The 14,314-nt window shown below is 45.1% G+C and overlaps 1 protein-coding gene across 5 annotated transcripts in view; it reads right to left on the bottom strand.

The window, feature by feature from the left end:
* Positions 1-1,442: 1,442 nt before the first annotated feature.
* ELP6 (elongator acetyltransferase complex subunit 6) overlaps positions 1,443-14,314 on the bottom strand; it is a 39,025-nt gene continuing 26,153 nt past the window's right edge. For all 5 annotated transcript variants that reach the window (XM_073334919.1, XM_073334916.1, XM_073334920.1 and 2 more), the window contains 4 exons: positions 7,613-7,740; positions 5,588-5,780; positions 2,927-3,073; positions 1,443-1,956 (listed from right to left, as the gene is read on the bottom strand). In XM_073334919.1, coding sequence (XP_073191020.1) covers positions 1,828-1,956; positions 2,927-3,073; positions 5,588-5,780; positions 7,613-7,740 — 597 coding nt within the window. In that variant the 3' untranslated portion in view covers positions 1,443-1,827. The remainder of the gene's footprint in view (positions 1,957-2,926; positions 3,074-5,587; positions 5,781-7,612; positions 7,741-14,314) is intronic.

Here is a 14,314-nt window from a genome sequence, read left to right on the forward strand (position 1 = left end):
AGTGCCAACATTTCTCCCTCTCACCCTGAAGCTTCTTATTTAAGCTCCTTCCCATTGCCACAAAGATGGAAGTCTCCAGAAAAAGCTCAGCTGAGTAATGATACTTGTCACTTAATGCATGTAATTTTTTTTTAAATTAAACTCTGATTATGATCTCTCAGTAGGGTTTTCTCAGACACACAGATTAGAAGCTGCTAGTATATCACAATTGTCAGTAATGGATTGTATTCCATGCGTCAACTGGGACTGCACATCCATTGTGCTAGGCTCTGTACATAATACACAGCAAGAGAGATGCCCTCCAGAGGTTGCACTCTAAATAGACAAGACAAACAAAGAGTGGGATCTGTATTTCTAGAATAAAGAAGAAGAAAAAAACCATAATAAAGCCCTGTCAGGCCTTCTACAGACACACAGTCAGAAGAGGAGCACCGGGCTATTTTTTCCCTGTGCAGATCACCTGTAGCTGCTGTCTCATTTGGTATGTTTCAGTGATTAAACCAACTCTTAACCCCGTTTAAAATAAGTTCTAGAATTTTTAAACTTTGATTGCCAGGCCTTTCCAATGCTAGCACTGATTCCTTCACTCCTACCTTCTGTCTTGTCTAATTGGACTAATTAAGAAAAGGATAGATAATAAGACAGAAAATATCATATTGCCTCTATATAAATCCATGGTGTGCTCACATCTTGAATACTGCGTGCAGATGTGGTCTCCCCATCTCTAAAAAGATATAGAAATCTGAAAAGATTCAAAAAGGACAACAAAAATGATTAGGGGTATGGAATGGCTTCTGTGTGAGGAGAGATTAAGAAGATTGGGACTTTTCAGCTTGGAAAAGAGACAACTGAGGGGAGATATGACGGAGGTCTATAAACTCATGACTGATACGGAGAAAGTATATAGGGAAGTGTTATTTACCCCTCATGACACAAGAACTAGGGGTCACTAAATGAAATTAATAGGCAGCAGGCTTAAACCAAACAAAAGGAAGTATTTCTTCATACAATGCACAATTAATCTGTGGAACTCTTTGCCAGAGGATGTTGTGAAGGCTAAGACTATAACAGGGTTCAAGAAAGAACTAGATACATTCAAGGAGGATAGGTCCATTAATAGCTATTAGCCAGGCTGGGCAGGGATGATGTCCCTAGCCTCTGTTTGCCAGAAGCTGGGAATAGACAACAGGGGATGGATCACTTGATGATGACCTGTTCTGTTCATTCGCTCTGGGGCACCTGGCATTGGCCACTATCAGAAGACAGGATACTGGCCTAGATGGATCTTTGGTCTGACCCAGTATGGCCGCTCTTATGTTTTTAAGCATTTCAGGGCAGGTAGTGTCTCTCACTATTTATATAGTGCCTAGCACAACGGAACTGCAATCTTGATGGACTAGGCCTACTTTTTTTTTCAAATAAATGAACAATAATAAGCTGTATCAGACTATCGAGATGGCAGCTGCCTGTTTATTAGTTATACTTAAAATTCATTACATTTTGCTCTTCTTTGCAATTCGAACCCTTTGTATACTACAGTGGAATGCTGCTGGACAGTAAAGGGAGGGGAACTGATTCAGGCCCCGAACCTGCAATAAGCTCAGCTCATGCAGATCCCTCCACCTGCACAGAGTTCCCTGCAGGACTGGGTTTTAAATGCTACTTAGTGCCAATGCAAATCCTGCTCACACCACATTTACTGGATTGGCCCTGGAAACTGCTGAAAAAATACCCAGGCTGTATTGCTGGCATCTCCTGTTTTTTCCCAGGTATCAAGCACCACTTTCCCCTTGGCCTCAAGTCCTGCACTGAATTGTGCCTTGGAATTCACAACACAGCTACTGACATTCCCCTGGCAAAAAATGTGACATTCTTGTCCTGAATTTTATACTGGTAGATTCGGAAGAGATTCCTCTCTGCTTTCAGCTCGGATGACCCCTTCTGAATGATCTTTAACTGCAAAGGAAAGGGAAAGAGTGAGAAGCTGCTTCCTTGTGGCTGCAATCACAGCATCCTCCCTCCAAGGGAAAGGCCTGAGCAGGTGATGTGGTATTTATGTTAAAATACCTTTAACATCCAGAACTGACCTGGCTGGAGGATTCGACACTGCCGTTTTGGAAAGCCCTGTGCAGCCATCTTAACAAGCACTAAACCTCCTTCTTGGTGGCAGGCTTGGCAGAGAGGCCAGGCAGCAAATGGGCCCTCAAGACTGAAGTGCTCTCTCTCCCGCAGCGGGGATCCAGCCAGGTCATGGATGAGACTGACTGAATGGGAGTCTGGAGAAGCTTCTCCATATTTATAGCACACCCATCACCTTAGTGTCAGGGCACAAGCTTGCACTAGTGCAGCCTGTGTTGCAGCTGTTCTATGTAAAGAACTTCAGTCTCCAGGGCTGTCTGTCCAGCCCCTTTCATCAGCACTAGATGCACAAAAACATGGACTTCACTTCATACTTCTGCCATTTGCAAAGTCCACAGGCCAGATCCTAACCCTGCTCTGGCTGCTTTACGCCACTCTGCAGTGCTTTGTACCACTACACTGATTCCCCCAACATAGGGAGAAGCCCCAGGTGACCAAGAGCAGGTGCAGTGTCTCTCTGTCATCCCCACTGGAAGCCCCCAGGAGGTGCGGCTGAGAAAAGGGAATGTAATTACAATGCCACAGTGCTCTAGCATCCTTGGCTGCTGGGGGCAGCAGGGAATAAGTTAGTCCTAAGGTTGCTCTGAATTATGCTGGGGTCAGACTGGTGCTTGCATCAGGAGCTACAAAGGGGGCTTAAAATCCCATTTGCACCTCACCCCCTGAACTGCATGAAACATACCCTGGCTGCACCTGAGGCTCTAGCCAGGCATTATTGGTGAATATAATAAGTTACCATGTCTCAGGACAGCAATGGGAGCAGGGAAAATGCTTCCGCAAGATTTACCTGTCCATGAACATCTTTACAGAAGCCAGTAGCCAGCCCCTCTGCCCAAAGGATCAAGTTGCTCTGGTGACAGAGGGAATTCACAACCAGGTCATTCTCCTCATCTTCTGAATCATCACTGCTGTGCACTAGCACCACTATGTTCCCCTGGAACAGAAAGTGTCACGCGGGAATTAATGACTCATTGACAATCAATTCTGGATTATGAGAGGAGATCAGAGACGTGGATTCACACGAACACATTGCGAACTAAGCTACTTCGCCACTTAGCTTCATGGTATCTGCGTCAATCTGGGTTCTCAATCAGAGCCAAGTGGGAGAATAACCAAGCTTATATATAACTCTCCAGTCTAAAAATACGTCAAACCTTTGTTACAAATCAGTCAATGTTAGTTAAACTGATCTGTCTGGCCAAGCAGACATCTACTCTGTGAGCTATACCTTAAAGAACCATCTAATAGAGAACTAGCTGAAGGGGGCATTGCCTGGGGGATTATGTCCAATGTTTGATTTGGTGAAAGAAAAGAAACAAGTTTTATAAAATCCAAAACTAGTTCCATTAAAAATATATCATGAGAGTCTTTGTCTCAGCCCACTGAATATTTAAAGTCAAGTCAAATTCTGGCCCAAATTTAAAGTTTTCCAAAAGAAAAAAAAACTACCTTGTACAGAAATAAAAATATTTCTATTATTTATTTATTTTTAAATTACTTTGCAAACAGTATTCCAAACAAGCAGACATTCACTGGCACCATTTTCATCTCACACATTGTAGCATTAGCAGCCAGCAAGAGAATAAAAAGGTGATGCTGACTAGTCTATTTTTGTGATCCAAGCTATAGGAAATCGGGGGAGAAGGGGAAAGCACTGCATAGACAGTAAAAGGTGGATTTGGTATTTTAAGATTCTTTCAGCAGCAATACTCTCAGGAGTTACTTGTACACAAATAAGGAGAACTTCTGAAGTTGATTGTATTCACACACACTCAAAAAACAGCATGCATGACTTGGGGTAACATTTCAGAACTGTGCAAGTGGTTGTTCCATTCCCATCCCAATCAATGGGAGTTATCCTGGAATTGACAGTGACAATTGTCCGTGATCTGGCACTTGCTAGGTTCACTAATAATTAAAAAGCCCTGCTAAACTGAGGGAGCAGTGGTGGATCTGAAGTCCAATAGACCACTAATAACCAGAACTAAAAATTAAGTCTGTTCTGAAAAGTCACTCGATATCAGACCATTAAAATCACCTTGTTCTGATTAATATCTTGCTTTCTCCCCCCACCACTTGAATTTTGCAGTGAACTGAGGAGCTATTTGCTCAAGAAACACTAGCTCTGGGAATCAATCTTTATACCCTTGATACCCAGTTTGAAAGTAATGTAGATACAGAAAATTCCATGCTGGCTAACAGCATGTGAGAGACCAGTTGTTGAAATTATATCTGAAGGGATCAGCACAGACGCTTTCAGGACTAGCCAAATAATGGCTCTGGAGCAGTGATCAAAGATCCTGAATGTTCTGGTCCCTGGGAATACACTGTTAAAACTCTGCATTTTCCTTTGATGATACACTGGGTGTGTATATAAAAGGAGAGAAATTTGGACTATGCTCCAACTGCCTTTGGTGTTATAACTTCATTCTTAAACTATTAAATTCCTGATTGCAAGCTGTACATATTTTTTTCCCCAATTAAAGTGAAACAGTTTACTCCAGGGAAGCTGAGCCAGCTGTAACAGAACCAGCCCTTCTCCTTAGTGGGCACAGGGGGCAACGGTGCCGTTCGGTGATTACAAAGTTGACTTGTTTAAAAAGCAATGGGTGTGGGTTTTTCTTTCCCCCAATCTCCATCCTCAAGTTTTCCTCTTTCACATTCTGCTCTCAACTGGCCCTTTCACCTAGTGAATCCATTCTTTCCATCAGAAGACTACTATCCCTTTAAAAATCAGATGTATAGGAGTTTTTCCCCTTCCTCCCACTGTCTGGTCAGTGACAAAGCAGGGCTTCGTTTACTTGAGGGTCCTGCTGTGTCAAAAAATACCAAGGAGCTTCAGCACAGGACACCTCACTCCTGTCATAAGAGACAGATTACCAAATGAAGAGAATAGAAACTTCTCCTCCTTCCATCCAAGTAACTCAAAGCACTTTACAGCTGTTAATTTGTTACGCCTCAATATCCCTAGGAGGAAGAAGGGTTACTCATCACTTTACTGACTGACTACTGAAATGCAAACACCTCTGGGGTGGGACATGGCAAATGTTTAACAGCACACAGCAACACTACACCGCACTTTAGGACAGGATATGAACACTGTATCACATAGCTGCATCCTGGCACTTAAATACTACGGAGACGGGCTCTCTGAAATATCTTTGTCTAGACTGAATTGAAACGGCGGAGGGAATTTGGGTAGATAGCATGTAACTACCTGAGTTAGAATCTGGTCAGGATCCTAAAGGGGAAAGCCCCACCCACACAGGGAGCACCACAGGATCTTTAATGGCCACAAGAAGTCAGGAACTCTGCCCATCCCCACAGAGCACGGTGCCTGGTCACCCCTGCTCAGCAGCACTGACTCAGAGGGAAGAGCACCACCTAGCGAGCCAGGCCGTAAAGGCACTGAACTTTGAGAACACTACAAGGAGAGACGCAGCAGTACCTGTAACTGGGAACACACTGCAACTCTGCAGTAATGGATGAAATCCAAAACATCAACCGGCCTCACACCCAGGCTGAGCAGGACGCTGAGATCATCCACCAGCAACACGGGGCATTTCCAGGAATCGCTACCAGAGGCCATCAGGGATGTCCGGACAAACTCATACATGGTTTTCAGGTTGGAGCCATCTTCGCTGGAAAGAGAAACAGGAGATTCTCACTTGGCCTGGTCTCAACATGGTTTTTGTACTGCATTAGCTACAGCACAGAATCGCCGCAATGTAGGGCTAGAAAGGACCCTCCAGAGGTCATCAAATCTAGGCCCCTGCACTGAGGCAGGACCAAGTAAAGCTAGACCATCCTGTTCTTAAAAACCTCTAAGGGTGGGGATATTGGTCTAGAAGCAGATATGGGATATGTCAACAGTGGAGCTGGAATTTCCATCTCAGGTAGACACACCCACAATAAAAACACCAGTGATGCTGCAGCTGAATGGGTGGTGAGAAGGGCTAGCCACCCTGAGTACATGCCTAGAATTTCAGATGGGATTGTACTTGGGGTGGATAGCCCATCCCGCTGCCAGTGCAACCTCCGCTCCACTACTTTTAGCATGCTCGCTCAGTCACAGCTAGTGCGGGTCGGTCTACCTGTGCTGGAAGTTACATCTCCAGCTCCGCTGTAGACACGGCCAGTTACAGCAGTTCAGCCTATCTAATGTGGATGCAGTTATACCTGCATAAATGTGCTTTGCACTGATACATGCACCTTTATACAGCTATAACTAGGGCCCTACCAAATTCAAGGCCGTGAAAAATGCGTCATGGACCGTGAAATCTGGTCTCCCCCTGTGAAATCGGGTCTTTTGTGTACTTTTACCCTATACTATACAGATTTCACACGGGGAGACCAGCATTTCTCAAACTGGGGGTCCCGACCCAAAAAAGGGTTGGGGGAGTTCACAGTATTGCCACCCGTACCTCTGCACTGCCTTCAGAGCTGGGTGGCCGGAGTGCAGTGCCTGCTGGCCCGGCGCCCAGCTCTGAAGGCAGCGCCCCACAGGTAGCAGGGCAGCAATAGCCTACCATGCCACCCTTACTTCTGCACTGCTGCCTTCAGAGTTGGGTCAGGACTCTACAGTGACAACACCATGACATTTCAGATTCCAATATCTGAAATCATGACATTTATGATTTTTAAAATCCTCTGACCCTGAAATTGGCCAAAATGGACTGTGAATTTGGTAGGGCCCTAGCTATAACTGTACCCACGCTAGTCGGGGGTCCCACTGCCGTAATTTTGTCTGCTTCTAAATTAATATAATGGGACAAATGCAGTGTGTAGTCAAGTGTCTACAGAAACCGACCTTTGGAGTTATACATCAGAAACTGTAATAGCAGATCCCTACTGCAAGGCTCTGTCCTTAGCTGCCCTGGTGGCTTATACAGCTGAGCTTCAGATAGGAGGAAGATTCCCCACTAATTAGCTCGTTAGTCTCAGTAATTCACTATGCACCTTTACAGCTCACTGACAGACTAGAGAGTGCAAGGAAGGCAGGAACAGAGGAGAGGATGCCCTCCCTTAGTCTTCAGTGGAGGGAGGGATGGAGCACAGTCCCTCTCTCAGCAGCCAGAAGAGAGGGGGGAAGGGATAATCTTAGCAGTGTGGGTATTTCAGGGTTTGGATTTATTTCCATGTGCAAGTGTGAATTTAATGCCAGTGAGAATTGCTGGACTGGCAGCCCATGAGACTAACTCATTCTATTTAGCCACACACCAGGTACGGCCTGGACAGCTGCAGGGCAAATTTAACACACCCACTGCCCAGCTACTGTTGTCTCTGCCCTGCGGGGGGGTTCAGTCCCAATCCTTCACCTCACTGCTGCAGGGTGAGGCCAGTTAGTGCTAGTTTGTGATGCAGACAGCGGCATACCAGGAACTAGACTGAGAGTTCAGCATCACAAGAGGTGGCAACATTTCTAATCCCAAGAGTTACTGGCTGTACCTCTTCCAAAGCACCAGAGCATTACCTTATAAACTGAAGGGGATTGGGCTGCCCCACACGCTGCTCCTCACCAAACAAGATGTCAAAGCAGGATTTCAGGCCTTCCAAGAACACAAGCTGTCCCCGCTCTTTTGCTGCGGTCAGACTGACTCCCTGGAGGAGGGGGAAATATCATCTTACAGAAGTAAACAGCTGCAGAAGAATGATGCCAGCGGAGTCCCAAGTGGATCTGTGGCCTACTTTGATAAAGTCTCATCTAAACATGCTAATAAAGCCAATACCCAGCTGGATCTTGCACAGCCACTCAGTCAGACAATTCTGTTTCACACACCGCTGGACATTTAGCTTCCCATGTTTTCAGCAAACAGTCCCAAAGAACAGTCAGGAATAGCAACACCCAGACACTGAACCCTTCTGTGGCTTTTCAAGTTCACAGACCCTTAAAAACACACTAATTAAATGGGTCCTCACATCACCCCAGGGAACGAGGTGGTATCATTGTTATCTTACAGCTAGGGACGCCAGAGAAGTGAAATGACTTGCCCAAAGCTAGAGCGTGTGTGTAAAAGCCCAGATTAGAATCTAGGCATGTCTGGCTCCCCATCCTGTGGTGAGACAGGCTCTCCTTCTGGACTGTCTACTGCTTCACATATAAGAACACTTGCTCTTTGTACCTCTCCTTTGGCAACAGAAGGATCAGGGCATTTTAGCACTAGCTCTCTGTGAACCCAGCCTGACTAGATCTTGTGTCAAGCAGTCTCTGAACTTCCCAAGGCAGAGTCTGGGATGGGAAGAAAGGAGGAATGACTGAGAAGGTCACAGAACTCTCCTCTACACCCAGCGCTCAGTAACTGTCCCCTCAGCCAGATGTGCACCACGCAAACCCTCCACTCAGTCAGGGCTCCAGAGACAAGCCAGTAAACCTTGAAGGGAGGCAGTCATTGTATGCAGTAACAAGGTTATGGAATGTCGATCTTTTGGGCTATCTCAGGGCTTCTACAGCACCCAGCAGCATGGTATCCAAGAGCTGATATTGTACTTTTCCACGTTTGAGCTAACCATTTCCCCCAGGTGCTCTGCTCTGAACAGTTCACTCATCTGGCCTCCAAGGACGGTGGAGGACTTATGATTGCCACTTTCTTAAAAAAAATTTTTAGCCATCACTGTGGCAACAACAGTCACTTGGCAACATTAATTCGTCCAATGTAGCTACCGCCCACAAGCAAGGTGTGCCTGCAGTTACGGAGAGCACTGTAACCAGGCCAACCCAGTAGCTGGGCAATTTATAGGAAGTTAAAATACCTCAGAGATTACTCTGCTGTTCCCTGCCCTGGCAGGGTTCCTACCCAGTCCTGTGCTTTACCACCCAACCCCTGCCTCAAACACTTTGGGATTCTTGGCAGCCGCTAAGAGGAATTATTATTACAATTAAGTCTCCATTACATGGGTTCCCAGGTACAACACTTTACGTTACTTCAGTTGTAATATTTCTTCTCCAGCACCTTCCAAGAATCTCAAAGTGCTTGGCAAACATTGATTATTTGGCATCACAACAACCTGTGTTAAATATATCCCCATTTTACCATGAGGAAACTGAGGCAGCAGAGACCAAACTGACCTCAGGTGTAACTCTATTGGTTTCATGGGACTTCTATATCAGAAGTGAATTTGGTCCAGACCCTGATTTTCAGGTGTGCAGAGCACCTGCGGTTCCCACGGACATCAACTGGGGTTACAAAAAGCCCCGCACTTTTCAAAGTCAGGCCTCAGGTGACTTGCCCACGAAGTCAAAGTCAACACCAGAGCCAGGACAAAGGTCCCAGTCTCCTGAGTCCCAGTCCATTGTTTAACCACTAGAACATCCCCCTTCCCTTTATCAATATGGCTCTCTTTTGTTGAGTACATTGTAGCTGCCTGGCATATTCATCTCTGGTTCACTCTGTTTTGGGGGGAAATCCAGCACTTGTCACATTCATAATCAACCAAAGCTACTGCAGTAACACATGTTCTTCTATCATCTTGTTTCAGGAGCACCTGTTCTAGCCATAAGATTTTTAAGCACTGATCTGACTATACTTTTGAAATGAACGTTGCTCCACGAGGGAGTGAGAGGAAAATTAGTGCAGACAGTTTTTCAGTGTTTTGGCTCATTAGAAATTGGGTTGCTAATCAGTACAATAGGCAGCTAGAGGAGAGAGGATAAGATAGAAAGTTTACCGAAGGGTGCAGCAAGCCTTGTTTCAATATGGTACTGCTCAATACTCACAACTGGCAAGCCAGGCTAGGATTGGTTCATTCTTGAATGCTAGGAGAGAGATACACCAGTAGGTCTGGCATATGTTGACAGTAACAATGGTAACTGTAACGTAGTGAGAAAGATTGCTTCTTTTCTTAGATGAGTTGCTAAGTGTGTATATCTGCCTGAGAGAATTGCTGAAATCCTCTGAGGCAGGATTCCCAGGAGAGATGGGATCCAGAGACAGACATTAATTTGTGAAGTTTCTAGTGTGCACAGTAGGGAGAAGGGTAAAAATAGCTATGTTCCTACACCCTTAGTTAACTGCTTAATAAGCATTATACATCATCTGAACCTCACAACACTCCTAGGAAGCTATCCTCATTTAACACATGGGGAAACAGAGAGACGCAGTGATTTGCCCAAGGTTATGCAGCAAGGTCAGTGGCCGAGCCAGGGATAGTCTCCTGATTTCTAGCACCATGCTACATCTACACCCTCCCTTATTAGGTCATCAAAATTTAGGCAGCAACATGGTAGATTTCAGCTTTTTTCGCTTTCTTATTTGGAAAAGCTAATGTGAGTGTCTGGTCTGTAAGAGATGTTCACTACAAGTGACTAGTTCCAGCTGTTTTGGAAGCTTGGCATTTTCCCAAAAGACCTTATCACAGATGGCAGCGGTGGGAGAGAATAGACAAGGTTTCGCCAGATAAGGAGGAGGTCATTTCCAGGAAGGCTAACCTCGCATTCTCTTCTTTGTGGATGCACTCCTTCAGAGCTTATCAGCTGCCACATGTCCACTGCTAGTAATATGAGAGACAGATCTGCACAGCTTCCTTTCCCAGCTGAAATGCTGGAGAGAGAATGTCATTCATCAACGCTGATGCCAGACAAGGACTGTACAAGGCAGTATAGAAAATGTGGCTTTGGTGCAACATTTTCCATCACTGCCAGTTGACAGGGTTGGAAATTTTGACAAATACCTTAATTTAGTGAAGGCTACTGGGGGTGTCTGATAAGTAGCAGATTCAGATTAATGTTTTTCCTTGCATTAAATCAACCCTGACTCTGCCATTCATTAAGACAAGCTAATCTTCCTGTGCAAATTTCTGGAAAGAAATCATTCAAACCCATGGCTAGAATCTAGGCTGTGATTTTGCAATCAGTCGAAGGGAAGGGGCTCTTTGTTTAAAGAACAGGATTGTTCTTTTCAGCGTGGCCCTTTCATTTTCAGCACAGCCACACTGTGCAGGGTTGACCAACAAAATGTTTCAGTTTGTATCATAAGAATGGACATACTGGGTCAGACCAATGTTCCATCTAGACCAGTATCCTGTCTTCCAATAGAGGCCATCTCACACATGCTTCATCTAAGCCTCACTGTCCTCTCACTTTTCACATTCTCCCAGGAGAGACAGATCACAGCAACTCTCATTAGTAGCACACACACACAGGCTGGCACACAGCTGCAGATTTCCTCATTTTGGCTGGAAATCACTCCTTGTCACACCCACCACAGGGCCTGCAGTTTCCACCAGAGGCTGATTTGGACTCAAAAAGTGTGGAAATCGAGCTTGCAGGTGATAGTTACCGACTAGAATCCTGCCAAGAAAACAGGGTGGGAATAGAAATCTTACTGAAGCCTATTATGCACCTACGAAGTCACATCAGGGAAAAACCAATTTCCAGGCGAAACCCCCCCCAAACATTCTATTACATGACAGATAGAAACAACCAAAAAACCTGCGTTAAACGTAGTTAGTTGCCACCCATTTGATAAATTGCTGAGCTGTGTTAAAAAAACCCTGAGTGATCATATGCTGATTAGTCCAATGTCAATCCTGGGTAAAAGAATGGAATGGTTAATTTGGGATGCTATCGACAAAGAATTGGAGGGCAGAGGCTAAAAATACAATTAATGCCAGTCAGCTTGGTTTCATGGAAGGTAGGTCTTATTAAACAAACATAGGGGAGAGGGGAGTGACAGGTCTGGTTGATAGAAGCAACAGTGTGGATATAGTATGCTTGGATTTTGCCAAGGCTTGATTTAGTTACCACATGACACATTTTGATTTTAAAAAAAGTAGGGCCCATATTACGTATCAAATGGATTTAAGAACTGGGTCACTGACAGATCTCAAAATGTACTTGCTATCTGGAGATATCAATGACCAGAACTGTTTTTAGCAGGGTCTCCAGGGATCGGCTCGTGGGCCAATACTATTTAATATTTTTACCAATGATTAGACAGTGTTAACAAATCTTTACTGGTAAAGTTTGCAGATGACACAGATTGTTAGGGTAGCAAATAACGAGGAGGACAGGTTTACTGTTACAGAGTGATCCAAATTGCCTAGTTAAGAGGTCATAATCCAACAAAATGCATTTTAATACAGCCAAATACAAAGTAGTACACCTGAGAACAAAGACTGCAGGTTCTATCTACAGGAAGGGAGACTCTGTCCAGGTCTACACTACAAATTGTGGTCAATGCAAGTATTGTCAGGATACAGCCGCCACAGTTAGTATATTGCTCAAACATGTACATACTTGGCTCCTTGCATCAACACAGCACGTACTCACCAGGAGTGCCTGTGTCAATGTACATGCTGGTGCACCATGGGTAGGTATCCCATGTGCAATTCGTTATCATGTGCCTCACTGTCTTTTGGGATATTTTTGCAATGCACCATGCGGCAGAAACGAGTTGCACAGGGATGACTGGGAGCTAGGGGTCAAGCTCTCACCGTGCAACTTTCTCCACCCCATATTACTATTCATATCCCATAATTTTAGTGCCTTTTTTCTCAAGTCCCACAGACCCACGCGGAACCTCTTGCTGTCTGTCATCTCTGACAGAAGCATGGTGCCTACACAGCTCTATCCCGTTGTCACAAGCATTGCAAACACAGTTGAATGATCTTCCGGTATTTGCAGAGCTGCAAGAACTGCAGCCACAGGGAAAGTGACAATTTTTTTGGAGGACAGATTGCTGTAAGACATAGCAAAAACCAATTCAAGATTGCTGGAGGCATTCACAGAGCAGCTGCATAGAGTGGAGTGCCACTTTTGGGCCCGAGAAACGAGTACTCACTGGTGGGATTGCATCATAATGCAGGCTTGGGATGTCAAGCAGTTGCTGCAGAACTTTCAGATGCGCAAGGCCACATTTCTGGACCTGCATGCTGAGCTTGCCCCAGCCCTCCAGTGCAGGGAGACCAGAATGAGAACTGCGCTGACAGTGGAGAAGCAAGTGGCAATCACACTGTGGAAGGTAGCAAAGCCAGATTGCTACCAGTCAGTGGGAAATCATTTGGAAGTTGGAAAATCCACCATGGGGGCCATTGTCATAGAAGTGTGTGGGCCAGTCATCATCTCCTGCTATGCAGGACTGACTCCTGGCAACATGCAGGACATAGTGGATGGATCTGCAGCAATGGCGTTCCCGAACTGCAGTAGCGTACTAGGTGGCATGTAGATGCCTATTTTGGCACCAGCACATCTTGCCCACAGAGTACACCAACAGAAAGGCCTGCTTTTCTCTGGTTATGCAACTGCTGGTGGATCACCAGGGAGCTTCACTGACATCAAAGTTGGCTGGTCAGGGGAGGTGCATGATGCTCTCATTTTTAAAAGTATATGACTGTTCAGAAAGATGCAAGCAGGGACATTCATTCCCAAGCAGCAGATTTCCATTAGCGATGTTGAAATGCCAGTAGTGATATGGGGGGACTCAGCCTACCCCTTGCTCCCCTGGCTCATGAAGCCATACACCGGCCACCTCGACAGCACCAAGGAAAGATTCAACTACCAGTTCAGCAGGTGCAGAATGATGGGTGAATGTGTTTTTCCTCGATAGAAGGGATGCTGGTGTTGTTTACTCACAAGATTGGATCTCAGTGAAAAAAAAAACATCCCATTGTTTACAGCTGTCTGCTGTGTCCTACATAATATCTGTGAGACAAAGGGGAAAAGCTGCCACCAGCGTGGAGGTGGAGTGGCTGTCTGCTGAGTTTGAACAGCCAGACACAAGGACTATTAGAAGGACTAATAGTGCCAAGGTGGAGCTATGCAGCTGAGGGAAGCCTTGAAATACCACTTCAACAGTCAGCCACAGTAATGTGGTGTGCTAGACAATGCTCAACCTGGCCCTGAAATTTTGGGGCCTGTTAGGGACTGTGTGCACTGAGCACCCCATCTATGAATATAACACTGTCACTGCACCTATTCATTGTGCACTGCTTGCTGTACATTTATCATTATTACACTGTGTATGTCACAGATCCTATGAGTTCTATCACACTGGACAACAACAAATGTGTGCTTTCACTTCTGCTCGGCATCCTACAGTTTATGTTATGAAGTAATAAAGATGAGTTATTTTTCAAAAAATAGAATTTTATTGAATAATGAAACCAGTGCAAAAAACATCTGTGTAATTAAAAGCAAATAAAAAATGTTTGAAACAAATTAACAGGACAGAATTTAACA

The sequence above is a fragment of the Lepidochelys kempii genome, chromosome 2, assembly GCF_965140285.1.
Source record: "Lepidochelys kempii isolate rLepKem1 chromosome 2, rLepKem1.hap1, whole genome shotgun sequence".
NCBI classification, from domain to species: domain Eukaryota; kingdom Metazoa; phylum Chordata; order Testudines; family Cheloniidae; genus Lepidochelys; species Lepidochelys kempii.